Consider the following 25,620-nt stretch of genomic DNA (forward strand, 5'->3'; position numbering starts at 1 on the left):
CTCCAGGAGCTCATCCCCCACGACCATACGTCCGTCCCTGCCGGCCGCCCCGCTGGGGTCTATTCCCACCACGAACACACTCATGCGTGAGCGATCCCTGTTCCCTGCCAGACTGAGTCCCAGGCCCGTCTTGCCTTTCTCTAGCTCTATCATGTGCAGGACTCCTGGGAGGCTGCTGTAGCGCTGGATTATGTTCTCTGAGAGAAGTGAGGAGGTGACAGACAGACAGACAGACAGATGTAAGCAGACAATACAGCTGGAAAGTGTCAGGTCATGTGACGATGCACCAGTACAAAAAGTAAAGCTTTGAGGAGTAATGTCCAAGGTTTTCTTTTAGTCTTTCTATTGCTTTGTCTCGGTTGTCTTTATTGTCTTCCTCCTCGTTCTCCCTGCACTCTCCTGTCTTTCCTCCTACCTCAGCTCCTGTCTCTGGTGTGTTAGATAGCCACTGTTCACACCAAACCTGCTCTTGTTGTTCTGGGCTCCCTGCCACTGTTGAACCATCAGTCCTGTACTAATCTCCACAACTCACCTCCCCGGGCCCAGCCTCATCAATCTTATCCCCGCAGGACAAACACACACACTATCTCCCGTACACACACACACACACACATTTGCAGACATTCACCACAGTCCCAGGTGTTCGGAGGCTGGGTGTCTGTCCTTTATGCTGGCTGCCTGAGCTGAATGAAAGTGACCGTTGTCCTTGAAGCGATGAGTTTGTACTCCTGTGACTTAACAGCGGTTAAAGGATGCTAATAGCTTTTTTAGGACATTGAGTCCTTCAGAGGTACAATGTGAATTGTTTATAGTAGGGTGTAGATGGTTTTTTTGGAGCAGGTTATTACACAAACATGGAACTTTGGGGACCTCTAGTGGCTTTTATGTGAAAAAGCATGCTGCAGTAAAAAAACATCATATCCCTGTGCTCTTCCATCACCACACCAGTTTCAAATCAAATACAACTTCTGCCTCAAAGAGTATCAATTTTAGAAACAGAAAACTCACTCCAGCTGTATCCAAACTCATCCTCCATCTCCTCCTCCACCTCGTTGTCCTCCTCTGCCTCAGCGGCAGGGCTGCCAGGAATCTCCGTCAGCGTGTCGGTGTCGGTCTCTCCCACATGGGGCACCACTGGCAGGGGGAGGATGCTGCTGGTGGGAGCCGCCTTCGCTGCTTCGCGCTTCGTCAGCTGTCACGCACACAGATGGAGTTTAGAACATAGTTTATTAGTGAGAGTTAGGAGGATCAAAAAAAGGCTTTATCTCTGTATTAAGTTTGAATCAGCTTGATGAAAGTTTTTTTTCACATGAGGAAGGCAAATCAGAGCTGTTGATGTAATGACCAGATGCCGTATGCTTGGTTTACATTAACAGCTTCATCAGTTGGAGCAGAGTATGTTTGACTCAGAAATAGCCTTATTAAGCTACTGACACAAGTTAGATTAGGATCATTACAGGATTTAATCACAAAATGATTACTGATGTAATTTCTAAAAATTGAATTAGTACTTCAATTAAGAAAATTCACTCGTCAGAAATGTATATCTACACTTCCCAGAACACCCAAGAGCAACAAATCATGTTTAATTTGTTATTCTTCTACGATTAAATAACCGATCCTTCAACAAAATATGAAGCAGACATTCTAAAATGTGCTTTTGTTGACCATACAGGTGATTTTGTTACTTCTTTTAATAGGAAAAGAGAGAAAGCAAAGGACAACGCATGTTCTGATTTCACAAAAAGCAGACAGAGACAGGGGGCTTGTTAGGACACATACAGGTGTATGCATGTACAGCATGTTAGTTTATATGCAACACAGGAGGAACTGTATTGTGGTATATAAACATAGCTGTGCAAACACATGCACACAAAAGGGAGGTCGGAAAGCTCAACACAGAGACCCACAAACCTTAAACGGGGTAGGGGTGAAAGGGTTAGTTGGAGAGAGGAAGAGGACAAGTCTACTGTGACTGTCAGCCTCCTACAGAGAAGAGACAGAGGGCAAAAACTTTAGAAGACAACACGTTTGTGACACAAAGCTACGTCTATTGACACACACATATAAACCTAAGACAACATATCTTACGTCAAAAAGGAGAAAACGCTCTGAAAAGGCTTTTGTGTTGGGACACTTTTTCTTTTTTTCTAAATCAGTGTAGAATGCAGGTATAGGTCTTAATGTTATAAATAGTGGGGGGTATGATATGGGGGGGTATGATAATATGAAACACAAACCTTGTCCTTGTTGTCCCTCGTCACAGCTGCAGCTCGCTCCTCACTGGAGTCTGTATTTGACGACTGCTTAGTAATAGAGAGCACATTCATAATGTTACCGGTGAAAACATAGCGCACCATATTGTGCTGTAGAGCAGAGGCGGAGACCCCATACATATCAAAAACTGCACAAAGTTTGAAGTCTTCTAAAACACTCAAACCAGTGTTATGCACCATCTGCTGTATCATGAAAACCATCGGGCCGTAAATGTTACCACTGAAGAATAATCCATAATATTTATATGAAGGAAAACTTTCACGTCATCTTCTGCTAACTTGAAGGTGAAGACTTAAGATCTGAAGCACACACACACACACACACACACACACACACACACACACACACACACACACACACACACACACACACACACACACACACACACACACACACACACACACACACACACACACACACACACGCCAAAACCTTAATGTGCTAAATGTAAAAGCTTATCCAGCAACACACGTCCGTTCAAGCTTTACCATTGGTCCCAATGATGAAGCTTTCAGGTGTGCCTGAAAGTTTAGCGTTCTAAAACACAGATATTGCAGTTTATAGTTCCTCATATAATAGTATTTTTTTGTTGGGTGCTAGCTGTTGAATGTTCTTTGTTTTCTTTACATTGACAGTGAGTCACTTGGGGCAGTGTTTAAGGGATAATTGGGGAGAAATTGGGCCGTCGAAGCTGGAGACAGGAGCAAAATAAAATGCACTTAAAGTCAAAGCCTGTGCTTTTATTTCGCTTCCTATTTGGCGCAACAAAGGGACAGCAAAGCACAGAAGGCATCATACCGATAATGATTGCAGATTTTTTTTAAAAAGCAAACAAAATGTTAAGACGTTCAAAGTTAATACACTTTAACACAAAGGAGTACAGGTCAAGCGAAAGACAAACAAGCAGGCAGACACAGACATCGGGTAGCGTTCTAACCTGGGGGAGGGCAGGAGCTAAGAAGGTTTGATTAGTGCAGCGAAGGCTCGATCCACAGTGGCTATTAAGCTTCAGAAAGGGCAGGGGCGGCTTCTAAAAGCAACACACAAGAGGACCAACAAGCTGACAACATGACAAATATTTAATACGATGGCTGAGTCGTTCAGACAAAACTTAATCAGAGGCCATCTGGGAGTAAAAAGAAGAAGAAGAAAGAGTGGTGAGTATGTGGAGGACAGTGGCACCTCAGGTTTTATTCAAATAGAGTAGCCATTAAAGCGAGCCGCTTCCTTTTGGACAGCCGTTTTCCTTCACATAAAAAAAATAATAAATCAGAGCAAAGGCTCTCTCTCTGAAACGCTTGAACAAAATGTCTCAAAGACTCCTCCGGGCTAACTGGAGATTATTCACTGCTTACAAGAGAGGGTTTGGAAACTTAAAAGGGAAACAGCGAGGATATGTTATTATACTCTCTAGGTGGTCCCCGGTGGCTGCGTTTGAAAACGGCATTACTGACCTGCCTAAAGCACTAAGCGCTACCGTCCAATCAAAAATAATATTTATTAAGCTATTCACTCTTTTGTTATAAATTTCAATTGAGTTTCAGCTCAAGACAATGGCATTAGAATCCATGGGAAACGTTTTCTTCTTCTCGTAACTTTCCAGAATTCACACCTTTGTATCCCACATAGGTTAGAACTTTTTCCTTTTCCATCTAGTCTGGATGTGTGTTGTATATCTAAATAACACACCGTAGGCACAAAAGGTTTCTAATCTACTCGTGGCAAAAACTGATTTCCCCCTGTGTGATTAAAAACATCTTTATGGTTCATGTTATGTAACAGTAAGATCATAAAATGGAATAAGAAGCCAGCAAATCAAAATCAAAACCCAGTGTCTTTTTCTCCTAGAAGGCAACTCCAATTCTCCTCTGTCTTCTCTCCCCCCCCCCATTCTCATGATGTGTGCATCAAAGTAAAGGATGCAGTTCAGAAGAGAGAGACTAAAAGAGAAAGAAGGCACTAAAGGTAAGGCAACAAAGATTAGCCGTGATGCAAAAGAAATGAGAGACAAGAAGGACAGATTACCTGATGTGTGGCATGTGGCATGCATGTGATCGCAGCAGTGTGTTTCTTTACAGCAGGTGATGGAGCTGGACTATATATTGACTCAGGCTGAGGAAGCAGTGTGGAGGAACACAGATGTAGATTTGAGGAAACTCATAATGTAGAAAATAATGAAGTGAAAATAAAAAAAAATAGTTGTTTTTTTTTAAGGGAGGAGGAATGTTTTGAAATTCAACTTCTGCTTCATAGAGATGAAGAGGAGGCACTCAAGTCTGGATGCTAAATTCAAAGCAGATGGTTGACACTGGAAATAAGAAACGTTAGTTAACTGACTTTTAAATAATTTGCGATCGGCTAACAGCGGATTATGTCACATATTCACTCTGCTTGTAGCTCTTTTATTGTCCTTAACCAACACTTCAGGGAAAAATCTGAATGCCAAATTAAGCTAATAAATGCTAAATACTCTACTGTTTCAACCAGTTAGCTGCTAATTTAGCAAGTCTGCTGTTTGCTGCCAGGAGTATAGCGTGCAGTGGGATTTGAAGGCTTAATGGCGCCCTCAGAATCATTTACTACGGCTAAAAACAATATTATTATGGTAAAGAGTTTGTTTGCATATATCACGTCACCACAGTTAAGTATGATTCTTTTTAAGCATGAATTCTCGCCTTGCTTCGTGTGCCTCCTCTGAATGTGCCTTATTATAACATCATGAGTTTCCATAAGGCGTAAAGATGAGTAACCAGAATGTTAAGGAAAGCATGTGGGAATATTTGAGGTTGCACAAAAAAAATAAAAATAAAAAGTGACTGACTGTGAGAGATCTGATGCTGGAACAAAGCCAGATGCAGCCCCAGCAGGAAACTACTTAGTCATGCTTTAAAAGCCTGAGGGCACTTTGAAACAACAAACGATGTTGTGGATACGGTGATTTTCAATGAATGCGCTACTTAGAGGTTTCAACTTGCTAATATATTTTAAAATGCCACGCAGGGTTTGTTGTTGCGTTAACAAAAGATTTCAGAACGACTGCCTTTATCATTTAAAAAGCAAAGCAGATACTGCGGGGAATTTATTTTGAACATTTTAGTTTGAAAGTGCCCCAAAAGGCCGGTGTGGAGCTTTTATCATGCATGAAAAAAGAAGCTTCAGACTGGAGAAATTCTGACCTTTTGATTATACAGTAGTTGGTAATAATTGGTGCTAAAAACACAGACGTACCCTCGGCCTGTGGATAATACTCTGGACCAAGAAGGAGACCGGGTTGCCCGCCCTGCGTATGGCCTCCACTGCCTCCTCGTGACTTGCATCTCTTAGGTCCACGCCATCCACCTGAAGAAGACAGCGGGGGGGAAAGCAGTCTGTCAGGTGTCCAAACATTTCCATTCAGAATAGTGTTTTTTATTTTATTTTATTTTGTTTTTCACATTCAACATGGAAAAACACTGAATGAAGTTGGAAATCTGTACAAGTCGATTGATTCTGTGTCTTCCTCTTTTACCTCTACAATCCTGTCTCCGGTCTTCAGGGTCCCGTTCTGTCCAGCAGGACTGTCCTCCAGGATGTGCTTGATAAAAATGCCCCTCATGACCTCTCCATTACTGAGCCGGCTGCCCATCCCTCGGCCTCCAACGATGCTGATACCCAAGGACTTGCCGGGTTTGCGGAAGAGCTCAACTCTGAGGGAGGGACAACAACCACAGAACTCTGTTTTTAAAACATTTTTGTGGCTTTGGTACTGTTTAAATTGTGAATTCTTATTACATGCTTTGATGTAAATAAAACCTTATCTCAGACATCAACAGTTTCAGGTGAATGTCACAAAATGAGATATGTTAAGCATGAATAGTTGTGTACTCACTTCCTTGGTTGATTCCAGTTGTTGTAAGAGGCGCTCTCCTCTCCCTCACCATCTTCCCTTTCAGGGAGGTTAGGAATATCTCTACACATTGAAAGGAAATGGTCTGATTTAATTCAAACATTTTTTTTATTCACATAAGTGTTAAGATTTGTTTAAGATCTATGGACAAGATAAAATGACAATTTGTTAAAAGAACATGATATGTACCCTGTGGAGTTTTGAACAATAGAAGCACTTTAAAGCTCCTGTTTACTTTGTTTGATGTCATACCACTGTTTGCCAGTTGGTGGCGTTAAAGCATAAAAAGGGTAACGGAAGATGAATCCTGCTAGCTAACACAGACACGCACATAAACACTGCACGATGAACCAGGGCTTTTCAATGAGGTAAATACATTGAACACGTTTGTCATGTAACACACTGAATGTACACATAAGGGGTTCGTCTATTTCTCTCGGCTTTGAGGACATACTTTTGAGATGGATCCGAGACCGGAGCAGGATCTGGATCTGGATCTGGGACTGGGGCAGTTTCAGGGAAGACCTCATCTGTAGTCTGCTCCAGGCTGGCCTTGTACTCCTCCAGGTACTCTGCTGGAACATATGTAATGCTGAACCCCCCCCCACCAACCCCATACCACACACAACCACACACGCACGCACACACACACACACACAACCACACACCACGCACACACACACAACCACACACGCACGCACACACACACAAATGAATCAGACATCTCTTAAAAACAATACATTTGACATCCTTTACCCACTCATTATGAACTCTCACAGTAATTCACCCAAAATGGACTACTGCATTCAAGTGCAAATGGCTTTGAAAGCTATCAAACTACCCCCGCTTTCATGGAACTTTTTTTTTTTTTTTTTTTTTTTTTCATCAAATGTCCTTCTCCTCCTGCATATGATCACTAGACTTCAGTAAACCTGAATGAACTGTCTCTGAAATGCATTCTCCATATCACCTGCCCAAGGTGCGATGCAATTCATTTGACACCTGACAGATAATCTAAACAAATCATCGACAGCGTGACGAATCTGAAGGGCCGTTGATTATCAGATCATGGACAGGTTTTCTAATTCCTGTTGAGAAATGACACCCACTTAAAAGCCTGATTTCCAATCATGTCAGAGTGAAGTTGTTTCTGAAGGGGCACAATGACACATTGGAGTGAAACAGAGAGCTTGAGTTGGTTTCAGAAATGTGATGACATGCAGACAGAGAGGAAATTACAAGTCCAGTGAGGTCATTAAAAGGGGGAGTGAACAACGTGCTGTGAGAGAAATGGAGAAGCTTCAAAAAAACAAACGAGTAATACTAATACAGTGAGTTATAAAAGGTTAAAAAGAAAACAATGAGCATGAAGATAACAAGTGAACATGTTAGTCACAGACATAATAGGAAAGAAGTTTGGTCAGTAAGTGACGCAGTCTATCAAGATTTATCCAGATACTGATGTGACTGATGGTGCTTTTCACACTTGCAGAAAACTTCCAAGTTTTTTTTCAAGTTTTTCTGCAGCAAGACGGGTGAGCTGATGTGAGAACACAGCAGGATATTCTCAGGAGAATTCACCTCGAGCCAATAGGGGGAGGGAGGGGGGGGGGGGGGGTGTGACGTTTATATACTGTGTCTGCTGATATGATATGTTGATATAAAGGCAAATATTCTCTTTATAGCATCACCTGCTACTTCCAAGCCTTTTATTAAAATCATGTCTTACCTCAGGAGACCCCCCCGCCCCCCTGAAAGTAATCTTGATATTCTCAGGAGTGTATGTGAAAACATGTTATGTGTGTTAATATGTATTGATACACATTTTTAATATAAGTTGGTTTATACAACAACAAGATGAACCTGCAAACCAAGGATATAAACTTCAGCGTCTTCACCAGTAGCAGTTCAGAATGAAAACTTAAATATTTTTCTATAATTGTATTTCTTCTTGACTTAAATAAACAACCTTTCTTTTTGATTATCTGGATAAAACTTTTCGACTGAAAGTGATGAAGCTCAACAGCAGATGGAGAAAAACAAAAGGAGGTAGAAAACCAAGACGGCAGCTTCTTTGCAACAAAAAACAAAACAAAAACAAAAAAAACGCAACCTGCGTGGAAGTTAGTCATACTCACACATAAAATGGGCACAGATCGTCCTCGGTGGCACAAGATCTAGAACGTGAAGAGTTTGCTTTTATGCACCAAAGCTAACACAACTGCCACGTTTAGTTCAGCATGCAGAACGTGTGAAACACCACAACCAGAACGGAGGGAATATAAACTCCTTCAGTGCAACATATGAGCAGCCCAGGTGAGTAAATCAATCCTGCATTGATTCAGGTTTTTTGAAAAGATGTCAAGCGTTAGTGAAGTTTCAATTTGATCAGACATCTTCAAAAAAATAAAAATAAAATGTAATAAAATTTGGCCAGCCTTGCTCGTGTTTTGATTTTTCTAATGAAGAACTCAGCAGCACCATTCATTTTTCAAGAGCAGAGAACAATTTCAAAGACCTTGGTACCAAAACACCAGCGCGACCCGATCTCAGTGCAGTAAAGAGAATTCAGAATTCAGCTTAATAAGTCAAAGTTTGCTGAGACTTTTTTTCTTGAATTTTTAAAGAACGACTGCAAACTGTTCTCGAATGAAATGATCCACAGCAAAGTGAAAGATAAAAGTGGATCAGTGGAAATAAAACAGATTTTAATTATGATCAACAGACTGGAATCATTTGATCACAGACGATGAAACTAAAAAGGTTCAGATGTGAAGAAAAATAAAATAAAAAATAGATTTCCTGATCAAGATTTGATTTTGCTCTGCATTACTATTCCTAGAAGCAAAATGTTGCTACAAATGTTGGACTCTGAGGAAGACGCAGTGCATCCAAACGTTAGTCCTTTCCACCTAAATACATTTGCTTTAAGAGATTTGTGTGCTCCAGTACTTTCTTTGGATCCTGTCTGAGAGCAGGAGTCCACTTCTAGACACATATCTCAGAGTTTTTACTTTTTAAAATGACTTCATACGGAAGCAGCATTACATGTCATTTTCAATAAGTATAGTGACACCTCTTATTTTATGTTTGGACATTACATTGCACAATGTACAGATAATGCGTGCATTCGCAGATAATGCATTGCATTCGCAGTCTCTTACCCCAGGTCCGGTCCAATAAGAGAGTGTCGTCTCAGCATGGCTCTGGCCTGAACATTCGTCATGTTGGCTGTAGGTTCTCCGTTGATAGCCAGGATGAGATCGCCCACACCGAGACGCCCGTCGCGGCTGATTGAGCCACCGTGGATAATGCTGCGAACCAGCATTCCCAGACCATCCTTCATGGCGCTCACCGTCATCCCTTTAGATTTAAAAAGTCCTATTACACACTCAGCCTGGAACTAATAGTTTGGACCTTTTAGAGGAACAACTCCTGAAGTACAGATCAAACAATGCCACCAAGAGAACATTTCAACTCTATAATCAAAGAAAATCACTCACTACAATGTAATGGTATATTATAGCTTCATTAATCATTTCCATCTAATATAAAAGTGACTGACAGCAGAGTTTTCCCTCTGGAAACAGTAAAAGAAACCTCTTCTCATAATCCAGAATATTAACCTTTGAAACTATGAAAGCACTCCTCCATTTGGTTTTAATTCACACTCAATGCAGTCACTCGAAAGTGTTGAATAATATATTTCTACTCAACATTTCTTACACTTTCAAACTCCCTCAGAGCTCAGGGGTTCTTTTGAAAAGATCATAAACATAACAGCAGCATCTTTTGTTAAGTAGTGGAACTATAGCCAGTGTAAAAAAGGTTGGATAAACAAAACAGTAATAGAAATCCAAAAAAGACTACTCAAAAGCAAAATGAGGCCGAATTGAGGATTATAAAGAGTGCTTTCAGAACACCTTTTTGTTTAAGAAGGTAAACTTAGTATTCTCTGAGTCAGTAGCAGTTCCCTCGGTGTGTTTTGAAATGCAAAAAAACCCTGAAGTTACCCTTTCAGACTGGAAAGCAGCCAAATAATCTTTTCTACCATTTTGTTTCCCATCTGGCATTCATAACAAATCTGCCACAAAAGTAAAGGCCAACCTCATTTACACTTCTTTTGATGGATGCAGAGAAGAAATAAACTATTTTTTAAAAAAAGTGAAGAAATTAACACAAACCAAGGCTGGAGTTGCCCTTGACAACAGTGATAGTCCTTTCAAAGTTGCTCCCGGAGGTCAGCGCCTCCTTGTCATCGTCTTCTGCCGGTTCTTTCACGCCGACGTCCTCGTCCTTACGGAGAGATAATTCGACAAGGTTATTCAACAGAAAAGATGAAAAGAGACTTCAAACAAAGCTGGGCTCTTTAGAGCGGCCTTTCCCAAACTTCAGTTGTTTGTTAAGTTTGAAATATAATATTACGACAGGTAATATGTAGAGGTTATACTGTTTTATAATTTCACAACTCAAACTATTACCTGTCTTTATTCTCCTTGACCATCTTTAATCTGCTCCACCATTAGAGTGTTCTTTGCCTCCCCAACACACACACACACACACACACACACACACACACGCCTACAACTCTGCTCTCTTAGGGTGCACTCACACTAATAAATGCACACAGCAGCTCGTCCTTCTCCTGCTGTTTCTCTGCTCTTCATGCTTCTACGCTGACTTACTTAATCGGCTGCATGTTCTATAACTTCTCCCCCAAACGATCAACTCGTGTTAAGAATGCTTTCACCTGCGATCGCGTTCTCACCTCAGCAGGTGAGCAGTGTAAGGCAGAGTAATGCCATCTTTACGTTAATGGCAGCGTATCAAATCGATCCAAAACAGCGTGGTCCTCAGTGAAATCGACAGCAACAGAGTGGGCTTAAAAGTCTTTAAAACTGAAGCATGTGAGGATCCTTATTAACTACGAGACGTCACACTTCAATCCATGAGTGTCAAAGATCCAAGGTTTTTCTATCTCTCCCCCCTATCTGGGTGTCGGTGTTGCTTCTCTGGGGAGCATGTGTGGAGACTCTGCTTGAGACAGGTCCACGATATGAAAAGAGTGAGAGGGTTGTCCATCAGTTTATCGATCGTGGATGGTGGTGATCTTTCTAGATAAAAAAAGGAGGAAAATGCTAAAATTGTATGGCAGATAACTTCACTGCCTTAAAATGCCTGTTTTGTCCGACCGGGTAAACCCTTGATAGTATGTAGTGACGAATGCTCCTTTTGTTTGTGCTGTTAAGGTCAGTATTTGAGTGGATTTTGTTTCATGCAAATAAATGAGCGTCTGTGTAAATCTGTAGTTTCCCACCATAGCAGAGGGGAACATCACGTTTCATCACTACAGCTGTCCTTCACAGGCAAAGCAAAGTATTTAGACATGCTGATGGTAATAAAAGACACATACAAGGAAGTTCACAATCAGAGAGAAGTATTATAAGTTCACTAACTTCTATGTAATGTCATTAAAAGACTGTTTTAATCAGGTTAAGGATGAATCATCATGGTGATATTTATTTATTCATTCTGCTTTGTGGAGGTTCTTTCACAGCCCGTCTGCACCGCTTTAAAGGACCGGTACCGGCAGGTGCGGCACATGGGAAATGAATTGAAAATTTAAAAAAAGCTTGAACTTTTGTTTCTACAATATTTGAAAAGAGCCTCACATCTGAGTGAGGAGAGGGAGGAAGTTACCTTGAGAAATTATTTTTCAAAGAAGATCAGGGATGATATATTTTTCAGTTTTTCTAATTAACCTTTTCAAATATGTGATTTTTTTTTTCCCTGCATGCCAATCACCAGCTATCATTCATCGTTTCAACTGAATGATCATTGCTCATCCTGTTTTGAAGTCTACCAACTCTACAGGTCACAATAAGCTTATTTTACCTTCATCAAAATCTTTATATCTCCGAAAGACGGAGGCAGCTCCACGGACTCCTCTGGGACGTTTGCAAACGTGCTGTATGAGTTCAAGCTCTCCACTTCGTCCTCTTTGCTCACATGCTGTGCCAGCAGGTACTGATCATTACTGCTCAGTATGGAGGTCAAATCGGAGGCGTGACCTCTCAGACTCGGCGGGGAGAACGGGGGGGACTTCTCCAGAGAGAACGCCTGAGTGTCGTCTGGGAAGCCGGACGCCGCTGCGAAGCGAGGAGGCTCCTCCGACAAGTCGAGACGAGCTGTCAGCTGAGGTAAAATAAAGCACAGCAGCTGAATGAACGTTCCACTCTGTTAGATAGACAATTGCCCAACAGGGGGAATTCATCTCGCTCAATCGCCGTCCTACCCTCCTTGTAATGAGCCATAGAAAAGCCATCAGTGGCCAATAGAGAACAGCAGAATTACTGGGGATCTTGAGCTTGCAAAGCACAAAATAGATTTTTTTTTTTAACTTCATTTAAGACATTATTAGAAACAGACTGTGTGGTGATGAATCTCAACAAGCCCTTTTGTTTGGGAGCCGGGAAAAACGTAGAAATCTTTGGCAAAAAAATTAAAATATGCAAATTCAAGTGGGCCTCAATATACAAACACGACACAGAGATCTAAAGCAGAAATGTGTGAGTCAGATCAAATGAGGTGGATAAATACTTTCTGGGCTGCTAAATCTAAAAGTGTGAGTATTCACAGGGATCTGTACAACATCAATTATGAAAAGAGGAATGACATTTCAAGGTATAAGTAAAACATCTAAATTGTGTTTATTTCTGGGGGGGGGGGGTTGTAAACTTTAAACTATTTAAAATGTCTGTATTTTTTATGGCTACATTTCTTCATACCCTTCAAAAAAGTGCACATAACATTATTACGGGCAATAATTATTTAAATGGCATGCATGGTTTATTAGGGAGGGAGTGATAAATAAATAAATTTTCAATAAAATGCTGTTTGCAAACCTCTAAATTATCCACACATGACATGAAAGAGTCCAAACATTAATCTTTAAATATCACCCACTAGTCAAAGTTTACCGAATAAAACTTTTCATTGCACAGAACGATATCAATGGACTGGCTGAGTCTGTTAAATTGATCTAATCTCCTGTTTTTTTTTAAAGGGCACAGTCCTTTTTTACACAGCGATAAGACAGGAGCGTCTCAAAAAATATCTAAAAAAAGTACTTTTTCATTGGCCTTGAAGAGAATGAACTTGTGTGTGTGCACATGAATAACTCTCTTCAAAGCCAAACAACCATCAAAGAAGCAAAAACAGCAATCTATCAGTGTGATCATGAGAAAAGAAGCTGTCAGTGTTTCATCGACAGGAACGTTGGAGGCCGACTTTGTGGGCTCACTGAGCTTATTTGATCTTTAACTCCCTGCTGACCTTTCTACTGTTGTCCCACAAACAGTTATGGACCAGACAGGAACAACACATCCATATTCCTTCAAAATATATCGCCTTAGATACTGTCTGCCCGTCTGAAAAGCTGAGCCACCATTTACTGTCACTGAAGAAAGGCTGAGATTTATCTGCAGTTTCTCCCTGGAGCTTTAGAGAGGAAAACGGTTCATCATGACAAGAAGACTGAGCTGTCTGACCTCATACAAACATTTGAAATCCGTTTCTGTGAAATCCCCAAGTCATAAAACGCCTTAAAATGCCTTATGCCATGTGTGTCCCTCTAGGATGCTTTGTTTTAGTATACATTTCCAAGGAAAGTCTGACAAGTCTGAAAGTGCGACCTTTGGGAGAACTGGAAGCACACAGATACCTTAAGGAAAAATGTTGTGTGCCCCTCACTGTTTTTGTTGATTTTCTTATAATTTCAGATCCATTTGGGGAGCTGCTCTTGGGCACTCAAAGCAACAGAAGCAGCTGCAATAGTCGCAGAACAACACAATCAATCTTGTTATGACTGCCCAAACAAAGGGAGCAAGCACTTCACATGACATTTAAGCTTTCAATTACAAAAAGCACAACATAATGACCACCTTTTTACTACATTAAAGGGCAGTCACTGTTGCAGGGACATCTATTAAAATGAGGGAAACATTCAAGATGTGCTTTCAGCTTCAGCTGTTACTACATGGTGAAAAGAAAGGGGTTGTTTACCTTGGGTGTAGATGAGTGCAGGAAGTCCAAGTCTGCACTGCAGGTGCTGCCGTGCAGAGCAATCATGGACGCCTGGAAAGTGTCGTCCATGATACTAGAGTAAGTGTGATCTAACATCTTCTCGTCAGACAGGTCGGCTTCTCCTGTGTCAATCTGTAAGGACGAATGGAAGAAGTTGAACACACAGGGACACAATACAGGCTGCTATCATTTGAACTATCCAATCACAGAGAGCTAAAATTACAATATTATATTTACCTAAAGTCCCTCATGCTTAACTTATCTAGTTACAAAATACAGCTGACACAAAAATAAATGCAGCACTCGAGTAATGGCATATAACCAAGCTTACTGTTAAATTTAAAAAAAGCAAGCAGACCTCTCTTGGTGAGGAAAATATTACATGTAAAGTACTGTTTATTTTCCATGTTTCATGTTGTTTTGATTGTTTTATTTGTATTTATGTCTTCATTCTTTTCCCAAAAGCTAACTAACCAATGCCGGCTCTGCTCGGTAAACGACGCCCTCAGCCAGTCCTCCTTCCTCTCCTTCTTCAACCCTTATATTGTTGAAGGCATATGAATGGATGGTGGATGATGAAGTTATTTCCTGCTCACCATATGGGTGTGGAGAGTGGGAATATCCTAAATCCTAGGAAAGTGGAGAGATTCTTTCAGTGCCTCCAGCTATTTATTATTTTACTTTTGGTTTTACGCCCAGATAAAGCCGCTACGAATGTTAGTATGGAATGGAAAAAAGAAGTGAGGAGTTAGAGAAGCTTTCATACACTATGCAAAGAGTTAAGTGTTGATCTTGCTAAGGAAGCGTTCAAGAAGAGAAAATGCTCAACACGGCACACTCGTGACTCTCTTTGAATGAATTCTGAACAGAAAAGATCTTAAACATTTCATGTATTCTTCAGAGTTGAGTGTACTATGCAGCCCAGACAGAAAAGAAAGGAGCATAGGCATATTGGAGGATTACTCTTGACTGACTCAATCTTGGGAGGCAATACGATAAAATACCCCTGTAGAAGCACATTCCATGTCCAGAGGGAGGGTTTGTAAGCTCCACAGAGGCTTCCTTCCTACAGCTCTGTAATACAGCTAACCTACGCAGCCCAGAGGTCTCACTGAGTAATCCAACAACAGATTCAATACCAGAGAAATGCAGCTCTTAAGCTGAAAGAATGCATGAATTTCTGCAGAGGATCCCATAGCCATGAACATGGCATTAGACTGAGTGGGTGTTTTGTCAGGTGCCTATGTGTGTTTAAATGTTACAGAGAGTCTGTGCTCTTGGAAAATAATGAGAACTTAATAATATGAAACAAAGGGGCATGGAGCTTTTTGGGATGGCCGCCTCCACTGAAAAGAACAATGGGTGGAAAGCTTAACCATACAGCCACTCTTTTTCCCGCATGAAAAATTCAAGCCCTTGTAAGCCGAAACCTCATGATGGAATACTGAGTCACATGATATAAAGACAGCCTGATTCACAGCCACTCATACATGCACTGATAAACCCATGACATGCAGATAACAAAAAAAAAAAACCCACAGCATTATGTATAAAACTATTTTCTGTTCACCCTCACACACAAGTCACATTTTACATTACGTTTTTGGATTTAAAGCCAAGGGGAAAAAGTAACAATCCTGATTCTGGTTCTTACAGGCAGTGGTTTGGCAACTCCTATCTGGACCGTGCCAAGCTTGGCCCCCTTCAAGGCCTGCACGGCATCCTCCAGGCTGGCGTTCTCCAGGTCGGTGCTGTTGACGTACATGAGCCTGTCTCCCGGCAGCAGTCTGCCATCCTGCTCCGCGACACCGTTAGGAACCAGAGAGCGAATCACGATCACTGTCTTAGAGGGGTCCAGTGGGTCCTGTGGCAGGGACAGACCGGAAAAGTACTTTTAAGAAGAGGTTCTTCTTACCTACATTTTAAGGTCCATATTTTCACAAATCCAATATGTTCCAGGAATATTTCCCACCTGGTAGTCCAGAATGCTGAATCCTAGTCCTCCTTCTCCTTTTTCGAGCTCTATATTCTGGATCTCCAGCTCCCACATAGCTAAAGGAGATCCTATTGCCTCCTCTGTGACATTATCCCGTGTCACTGCTGCTGTGTTCCCTTCTGAGTCTCCAACAACCAGAACACTGCTCAGGTCTATTTGTTTCTGCTGAGGAAAAAAGCCCAAAATCTCTGAGTAACTAACAGCATGCCTCCCTCAGTTTCACTCCCTACCCCATAGGCTGTTAGCCTCAAGTTGTGTCTCTGGCTCAGGTTTCTGGCAGGAGATAAAAGGGAAATATCTTTGCGATACTCGAGCTTCAGTACATTATCACAGATAAAGCTGGAGAGATGAAAATACTCTTCCCAAAGGGCCTTATATGCTTTATATCTAGAGCAAATATTGTTGGCTCCTGCCTTACTAGATCTGGTTAAAATAAACTTTCAGTCTCTCCCTGCTTATCACACAATCTTAATCCGCTTTAGTTGATATTTGTAAGAAATATAATAAGCATAACATGGTTGATGGGTACGTCAACTTGAAAAATATTTCAAATTCATGTATATGTGTTACGAAAAAACAAATACTTTATGAATAAAGATTCCTAAAATCTAGCAGAAATCTTTAGTTATATACTGTAGTATGCAGATGAAAAGACAAGATAAGATAAACCTTTATTCATCCCACAACGGAGAAATTTAAGACATACAGTACCTTCAATTCTGGGGTTGTGGATAAATCCTCTGACTCTCTCGGTTGGACGGTTTCCATGTCAGTCTGCAGGTGAGGGGCGGGCCTACAGCAGGTCATAAACACACTGAGGGGAAGCTCCTTCAAGATTCTGACGACTTCCTTGTGGGTCTCACCAATTAGGGATATACCATTGACCTGTGACAAAAAAAACAACGTTTGTTGATAATGAAAAAACCCCTCTGTAGAGCAGCTTTAAATGTAGCTTTGATTCAATCTGTTATGTGAGGGAAATTGAATATCTGAATTTTAAGGCACAAGTCATTCATCCCACCAAACAGACTTTTTACTTTAGCACTACACAAGTGGCTTATTGAATCCACTTCAACCAAATGATGTCAATGCCTATTCAAGCTTGAACAGCTTGCTGCTATAGACCTTGTTTTTAAATAAATGTTTTATTTTAATTATGGTGCTACATACCTCCAGCAGTTCATCTCCACTGAAGAGCTTGCCACAGCGACCAACAGGACCCTCAGGTAGAACAGAGCGGATGTAATGGTGCCCGCTGCTAGCTTCAAGACTGATGCCCAGGCCACTGCTCTCACTGTATTTCTCCACCTGAGCCACCTGACATTCAAACAAACTCAGGTTAGTCTTTACATCAGCAGTTATGAGCTGTTTATAATTTGTAAAGCAAGTGTCAAGAAACATAGTTCTGGATAGTTTAATTCGATGAATGAGAGAAAGAAAGTCACTTACTACAACTTCATTACTTGGACCCAGAATCTCTTGCCATTTTGTCATTAATTCCTCCTCTTCAACAGCTGTTAGCTTCATCCCTTTGAATCGCAATAGAAAGGAAAGTACATGCGTTGATACAAAATGAAATAAACATGCAAGGGTTTTGACTATTCCCAGCAAGGAATGGAACATAAACATCAACTATTTCCAAAGCAATAATAAAGTCTTAACACTCTAAAAACTTTGAACAAGTGCAGCATCTACTCGACAGCACCCATCTCAGTATTTCCTCACAGTGTATTTGGCCAGTCTGTGTGGTCCTGTCAACAATAACCCTTATCTGTCAGATGTGTACCCAGTATCTCCGCTGGAGAACCCCAGCCTCTTACCATGTTTGTCTTCTGTTAACTGATCTGTGGCCTGGCTGACATCTGATCCGTCACTCTTTGTGTGGAGCGCCTTTTCATCTGTGGTGACTGTAAAAACACACAATGGACAGTGAGACAGACAGAAGCAGGCGGCAGCACAGACACAATGACATTACAGGCCACTGGAAATTGTTTTCTATTCTCCAATATCAGCACTCATAAAAACAAAAATATAGATGAATGCTGAGTTTACCTTAAGAATGTTTTTTTTTTCCTCTGTCGTGATGCTTTTGATGTCTTATGTGAAGCACTTTGAATTGCCTTGTTGTTGAAATGTGCTATATAAATAAACTTGCCTTGCCTTGAAATGTCCTTTTATTTGAGAAAAAAAATGCTCTTTAATGCTCTTTTATTAACACCTTCACCTTAGAAGAGAAACTTCTCTAATTTCCCTACTGGTCAGAAGAGGACATGCAAGACTTTGCTGATGTTATCCATAATCACTCAAGGACTTCAAATATATGTTTAATGATCCTGGTACTTTTTATAATACTTCATGCCACTGTTTATGTCTTTGGAGTTCCACAGGGCACTGAATTGGTCACCCATGAAATTACTACCCATGCTGTCAGCAAGCCACAATCTATCCTGTACATCAGCAGCTTTTAAATGCCCACATAAAACGAAAGCAAACTGGTCTATTTAGTGAAAAGGAAGTAAACAACCTTCACGCTGACATATTCACTGGGTAGTTAAATTTCTTTTTGTATGCACATTCAGCTGAACTCATAATCCAATGACCGCTTAGTTGACTTAAATACATTCTAGTTGCTAGCAAAACTTTACTTTCTACCCCAAGAGAACACCAAGGGTAAATCCACCAAGGTGGAAAGCAATGATGAATACATTTGTTGAAGACTCTTTTCTCTACACTTATTGTCTTAGAGGGTGCTGCTGTAATATTCTTAATTATAGTTTTTACAGCAGCAAAGACGATACTTGCCTTTTATGTTTCTTTTTAACTAGTGAATGCTAATTTTCTTCATGCTTTTGGGCTCCATCTTCCTGCTGCCTAGCCTAATTCCTTTCAAGCTTCAGCCATCACAACCAACAACTTTTGCATTGGCATAGAGATCCTGTCAGTTCTGACAAGATTATAATCTTTCTGTTTAACCTGTGTAGTTTTTATATATACTGTATATATACAATATATCAATTAAAAAAAAAAAAAAGTAACATATCATGAAGACCTTAGATGAAGGCCTAAGAGGAAACTCAGATGTCATTTTCTTAGTTGCAAGGATGCCATGTCAAATATTGGGCATCATTCTGTATGCTTGTCCATTGCTGAATACTTCATAGGATCTACACAGCATTGGATTCTTTCTGTAGATACTTTTTTGGGACCACTGGACATTGAAAAATGTCTGAATAAAATATTCACAAATTTATATTTAAAAGAAAAACAGACTGAATGAAATCACTCATCTTTTAAGTAACAAACACAGAAATGTAAGAGAAAAAGACGAGGGTCTGTCAATGCAGTACATTATTCCTTCAGTGCACTAAAACAGTTGGGTGAGAAAGGCAGCACTCAACAGAAATTGTTTTAACAAAATCTAATTTAATTTCTGAAAAAATAGTTTTTTCCTCTTGTACTTTGTTATGAATGATTAATTATAAGTGCAGTTCCCTCCATTATGAAGACAAGATGGACAATAACATGGCTGTACTGAATTGCTGCTTTTGAGGAGCTGTCTAAGAGGGAAAAAACATTGTTTAACATCAAGAACAGTTTCAATTAATTAAAGTTTATCAACAAATACAGCAGACTAAAGTTCACATCATATTCACTAAATGCCCAATAATTCATGATGTTGAAAGTTCTTCTGGATTTTACTTCTGTTGATTGGAGTGAAATTTTAATTAGGAGTCATTCATCACTGCATAATATAAACTCCTGTCTCGGACAAATTTGCACATCAAACAACACCTTTTTTCTTACAGGATGATGAGAAGCAAACTGTGTTTTAGCCCTCCCTCATTAAATTCCTCTCACTCTCTCCTCCCTACCTTGAACAGCCTCCTCGGCTTTATTGCTCTCCAGCTCCAGCTCCAGCTCCCTCATGACAGTGGTGGTGGTGGGGATGGGGATGGCGGTGGTGCATGGGGTCAGGACAGTGGCGACGGGGGTAACAGCAGGGGGGATCTCCTCAGGCTTGAAGCCCCGCCGGATCAACTTTAGGTGGACTGTCTGGCCCGTGTGTCTGAGCACTTCCACTGCCTGCTGATTGGTGTATCCCTGGATATTAACACTGTCTACCTGCAGGCGGCGATCATTTGTAAGAGCAAGGGTTAAACGGGCCAGAAAAATGCTGGATTAGGCTTTTATTCTTATGTGACAGAAGCTCATTATTCTTAAGAAGAATATTTCATTAGAGCACATAAACACACCAATACACCAGTAAAAAAATACAATGTGTTAGAATTTTAGTGAACACAGCAATTCTTTAACTTGTGTTTCCAATGATGCAAGAAATAAAAACACTTTATCTTCATCTTTTCAGTCATGGAGTTCTAAATCAGAAAATGGAACTACTCAGTGTGGAAGGGCTGCCCTCCGTAGACTTAATGATTAAAACAGATAGCATAAAACCTTCACAGCTACTGATCACAGACACAATAGTCATTGCTACCAATGTCATATTTGGGGTACTTACAGCTATAATCTGGTCTCCGACATGAACCCGTCCATCTTGATCAACAGCACTGTCTTTTGTTATGCTCTTAACAAAAATACCAGAGGGCTCTGAAGAGTCAGAATCAGAAAACAATATTACAGAGATGACAAACATTAGTCATGATTTCAGACATTTCAGAAGACCAAAGGAGGACAGCATCGGATGTTTCAGTGTGTTGTAAAAAGTCTGTGTAAGCATTTGTAAGCTAATGCATCGATGCTAACCTTGGGGGAAAAATACTGCGAATCCGTTTTAGCAATTTAGTCGTTTATGTTGTTTTTTTATTCAATCGATAAAATAGTTTGAAAAAGCCGTCTGTTGTCTCATTGTAGCTGATTGATAGATTTTTAGGTGGATGAGGAAGAAAATAAAGCAAAAACATATCATGAAGTGTTTTTCACTTTCACTGAGGTTGACACATTAACATCATCCTATAAAATTTGTGAGGCTATTGTACTAGCAAACATCCAGATCCACCATGAACTAACTGATGTTGGAAAGGTAGCATGAGCTGACTTATTCTGGGTTTTGTGTGGAAAGAAGTTACCAAACCTCAATGAGAGTGCAATAAGCTAAGAGATGCCAGTGCAGAGGTTGGAGATCTAACTTGTTTATCAGGACATGCAAAATTATTTTTTATTACACACTTCTAATGATTGTAGGCTGGAAAAATACATACAGTATCATTTCAGCTTTAATATACAAAGTACAACTTCAACACGACATTAAAATGTAATCTGAAGTTTCTCACCTGAATTTTTATCTCCAACATAGCCAGCGATAGTTATGCCCAGTCCCTGTGTGTTCTTAGTAAGGCTCACATCAAACGCTTCAGCTTCCTCCTCCTCACATCCCTGTGAAAAGATTGAATAAATTGGATGACAGGTGCAAAAACTGATCACAAACTAAAGTTAAGGCTGATTCATCCGTCATCTGACAGCAGCATGGTCACCAAAACAAACTTTTCATCTTTGGGAAAAAAGCCCTTTGAACCGGTGAGCCATAAAAACCAATGGAAAGAATATTTGTCATTTGAAGAGTGAGTCACTGAAATTCATTCATACTTAAATAGAGCTGAGTGTTGAAAATAGCCATGAAATCGCTGTTTCTGAGACAGGAAAGCAATACCTGCTCTCCAAAGTGTGAGTCACAAGTGATGCAGGCTTCAACCCTCTTTATTTTCATTGATTCATACTGTCAGGCATAAGACAGAATAAAGCTGAAGATGAAAACGCTGAACTTAAGGTGTGAAATGTTTTGATCTAAGTGTATGACTCTGTGTGTGTCCTAATCAATTACAATTTAGGTGTTGTTTTTAAAGTGACACCATTTTCCTCACCTGTTGTTCAGTGACAGTGGGGAGCACTACGGGCATGACAGCAGAGACAGAAGGAGTCTCGTCTACAGGACCCCTGGTGACAACCAGCTTCACCCTGTTGCCACACTGCCTGAGGACCTGAGCCACCTGTTCACTGCCCATCCCATACAGGTCAGTCTCTCCAATTCTCAGGATGTGGTCACCACTACGCAGGCGGCCATCCTGAGGTAAATAACACATTATTCTGACTTAATATGTGTACCATCATGTGTCAGTACCAAACAAAACAAAAAACTAACACAGAATTATTATATGCTTGCTCACGATCAACAAGAGTAACAACAATCTCTAAAATTTAGAAATAGAAATTGGAAGGTAATCAGTGAATGAATCATTTTAAAACCCTCAAAATAAATAAAGTAGAGATGTTTTTATGTAATCACCTGATCCGCGATCCCTCCAGGAAGGATGGTTTTGACAATAACCCCCGTGGTTTTTCCTCCCACAATACCGAAGCCGAGACCAGTGCCATCGTTGACAAGCTCTATTGTCTCCACGTGCTGCCACTAGTGAAAGAGAAGAAACAATGAAGATTAAAGAAGACTTTTTTTTTAAAATTATGCAGCCATAAACCCCAGGTCATAACATAGCCTTTCTTATATTTATTATATAGCAACATCCAAATGAAATTAAGGATAACATTTGATCAGTAGTTATGGCAATTTAAAAAATATATATATATCTATTTGTATTCATAGTGTCATATTTTCTGAGATGCTGGATGTGTCCATGGTGTCTTTATCTGTTTGTCTGATGGAACTGGATGTGTAATAAATGAAGTGTGGTACATCTCCTCAAGCTTATCTTGTCAGAGGTTGTTTCTTCCTTGCAGACATAACTAAGCCTTGAACTTCAAATCAACAAGTTTGTTTACAAGTGCAAGTTTCCAATCATGAAAGAAGTGTTAAGAGTGTGCAGTGTCTGTACCGCGCTGGAGTTAGCTGAGAGTGTACTAGCAGCAGAAGGCGTGCGAGACACCGCAGGGCTGGCCAGCTGAGGTATCGGTCCTCTTGCCACAGCGAGCTGCACCCTCTCTGAAGCGCTCTGCAGAATGCCGATAGCCTGCTGGTGGGTCACTGTTTGGTCCAGGGGCTGGCCATTGATGGCTAAAATCTGGTCAGCTTCTTTGAGCTTCCCATCACTGTAAGGGAAAGAAGCAGGTAGAAAGAGTGACATAGTGTTAGAAATGGTTTCTGAGCCTCTGAGGTTCTAACTGTCTGATGAGGGCATTCAAAGTAGAGTTTTGATTTGAAGAATAGATCAAATTCAACATAACTGCCAAATGTGGAATACTTCCTGGAACATAGACTTTTCATAATTAAATTGAATCAGTCTTGAGCTCTCTCGCTGTTCTTTGAACAATATTGACTGATACATACCAGTGTGCGATGCTTCCTGGTTGAATTTCCTGGATAAAGATCCCAAGTTCTCCCCGATTCTCGCTCTTAAGTCCCACCACGCTGAATCCCAGACCTCCTGACACTGGCTTCTGCAGGTCCACATGTTGGACGTAGCGGCCCTAGATCAAACACACAAGCAGTGTATAATATTTGGCTTTGTACTGATTCACTATAGCATCAAAGCTTTAGGCAGCCATTCAAAGTCTATGTGGAGCTCCTCAAGAGAAAAGAACTCAGTGTGAAGTAAGTCCTTTTTCATCTTCAATGCAAAAAGGGGAAAAAATGAACTTTTTAATTGTGTAAACAATAAAAGAAATGTGTCATAAATAAGCAGAATGTCCCTTAAAGCAACAATATGTGACCTTCCCATCTTAAAATAGAAGTTACAAAGTCGATCTTGAAGTACAATAACTTTCAACAGGAAGTCTCCCAGTTGATCTCCCATGTCCATAGAGTGTCCTGGTCCCCAGCTTTGGATACTATGTAAGTTTGGCAGCGGGCCGCCGTTCTCGTAACAGCAGAGATGCGCCGGTTGCCATATCTAAGGCTGATTCAAATAACCGATTCTTTCCTTGTCTGAACTGCCCATACCAATTTTGACTGATTCCAATTTTCTCTCTTTAAAGCACGACAATTTACAGCAAAAACATATGAAAATTAGTTTTTATCATGTTTTACATCAGTTGGTTATCAGTATCAATCTATAATATTTCCTACAAAGTGCAACGTCTTACATCAGGTCAAACTTTTTGATTACACCCTTAAAGTGGTTTTAAGTGTCCGACCACAATCAAAGTATATTACGGTGACCTAGCGTGAGGCAGGAAAACAGAGCGAGAAGGAGGAAGAGAGACAGTGTGTCAGAGAGAGAGCAGATACGAGCCACACAGACACATGGATCTGCCCTCAGGCAAGAGGAGCAAGGAGAGGAGCTTTGCTTATCCTCCAGTGTGTCAAAGCTCAATCTCCTCTGCTGATGGGCACCTCACTTGCAAACTGCAGAGACGTCAGCTTGTGCTCTTGTGGCTGTTGTGCTATTGTTTTGTGACGCCATGCACATGGCAGGATACGGCTCCTGTCTGTGAGTCTGCGAGAATACCTCACAAAGAATAAATCGGCTCAGAATCAGCTCCTCTTGTGAGGACAATTCGATCACCGGTCACAGCCAAGCAGGATGAAAATCATCTGATTCAGGTCAAATCGGTGCACCTTTACTTTACTGCACTAGCCCGTTGACCCATCTCGATACAGTTTGACACAGGCGAAGACACATTAGAGTAAGGGGACGGGTGAAGCTTAGAAGAGAAAAACAGAGAGTGGCCGAGCAGGAGGCCGAGTGCACATCCCCTGCATATAATATTCATAACAGATTGCGGCGTATCGTTTCATGTGTCATCCTTGTCTCATGGTTAGCACCTTTACTGGGTGCAGAAAGTCATCCAACCCAAGTTATGTCTCAGGCTTGCTAATAACCACACAAATAAACGAATGAATCCATCAGCTCACCAAAAGCTGTCTCTACAACGGGCTGTAGACACTAGCAGAGTTATATGACCTGCCCAATGATTGCCTTGCTTCACAGTTGTCCGTACCTGCGCCATAGTTTGAATAGTTCGATCAAACTCCTCAGATGCTGTCTGGCCATTGATGTATGCAGCAGCTGGAGTATCTGAGCAGGACACATGGCTGCCATTGGGCTTGACTGCTGCGACGTGATCATCAAGGTCACTCCCACGTGAGAGCGGCACAGTCCCCTGTAAAAAAAAAAAAAAAGTTTAATTATTTTACTATTCATGTTTACCTGTGTAAAAGATGAGATTTCGTTTGTTAAGTTTCTAGTTTGCTGCTACATAACAGTTTTTAATTTAAGAAAAATGCCTCTACAGAAGGCAGCAATCACTGGCTTTAATCCAACCAAATACAATTAAAAGTTGGAACAAAAAACACAAGTAATTCCTTGCGCTAACGTTTAAATTTAGCAAATTTAATTTTAGACACCAGAACACTGAAGTGTGGTTGTCTGATGCCACTTGGATGCCAGAGAGTTGGTTATCCCAG

At 40.8% G+C, this 25,620-nt stretch overlaps 1 protein-coding gene across 15 annotated transcripts in view; it reads right to left on the reverse strand.

Annotated features, from left to right (window-relative positions):
* LOC109994242 (multiple PDZ domain protein) overlaps nt 1-25,620 on the reverse strand; it is a 44,739-nt gene that overhangs the window by 11,476 nt on the left and 7,643 nt on the right. For 4 of the 15 annotated variants that reach the window (XM_065950473.1, XM_065950466.1, XM_065950468.1 and 1 more), the window contains exons 4-32: nt 25,155-25,316; nt 23,542-23,681; nt 23,090-23,303; nt 22,546-22,668; nt 22,124-22,324; nt 21,536-21,638; nt 20,764-20,852; nt 20,117-20,366; nt 18,065-18,151; nt 17,694-17,773; nt 17,415-17,561; nt 16,956-17,129; nt 16,221-16,409; nt 15,903-16,112; nt 14,723-14,878; nt 14,228-14,380; nt 12,059-12,358; nt 10,348-10,459; nt 9,328-9,526; nt 8,302-8,340; nt 6,618-6,755; nt 6,146-6,226; nt 5,786-5,963; nt 5,506-5,616; nt 3,215-3,307; nt 2,241-2,303; nt 1,915-1,986; nt 1,009-1,192; nt 1-197 (exon numbers count right to left, since the gene is read on the reverse strand). In XM_065950473.1, the coding sequence (XP_065806545.1) occupies nt 1-197; nt 1,009-1,192; nt 1,915-1,986; nt 2,241-2,303; nt 3,215-3,307; nt 5,506-5,616; nt 5,786-5,963; nt 6,146-6,226; nt 6,618-6,755; nt 8,302-8,340; nt 9,328-9,526; nt 10,348-10,459; nt 12,059-12,358; nt 14,228-14,380; nt 14,723-14,878; nt 15,903-16,112; nt 16,221-16,409; nt 16,956-17,129; nt 17,415-17,561; nt 17,694-17,773; nt 18,065-18,151; nt 20,117-20,366; nt 20,764-20,852; nt 21,536-21,638; nt 22,124-22,324; nt 22,546-22,668; nt 23,090-23,303; nt 23,542-23,681; nt 25,155-25,316 (4,245 nt within the window). Of the gene's footprint in view, nt 198-1,008; nt 1,193-1,914; nt 1,987-2,240; nt 2,307-3,214; nt 3,308-4,302; nt 4,390-5,505; nt 5,617-5,785; nt 5,964-6,145; nt 6,227-6,617; nt 6,756-8,301; nt 8,341-9,327; nt 9,527-10,347; nt 10,460-12,058; nt 12,359-14,227; nt 14,381-14,722; nt 14,879-15,902; nt 16,113-16,220; nt 16,410-16,955; nt 17,130-17,414; nt 17,562-17,693; nt 17,774-18,064; nt 18,152-20,116; nt 20,367-20,763; nt 20,853-21,535; nt 21,639-22,123; nt 22,325-22,545; nt 22,669-23,089; nt 23,304-23,541; nt 23,682-25,154; nt 25,317-25,620 lie in introns of all 15 variants that reach the window. The other 11 variants (XM_065950462.1, XM_065950476.1, XM_065950463.1 and 8 more) reach the window with 11 other exon arrangements.

Source organism: Labrus bergylta, chromosome 22 (genome assembly GCF_963930695.1).
Source record: "Labrus bergylta chromosome 22, fLabBer1.1, whole genome shotgun sequence".
NCBI classification, from domain to species: Eukaryota; Metazoa; Chordata; class Actinopteri; order Labriformes; family Labridae; genus Labrus; species Labrus bergylta.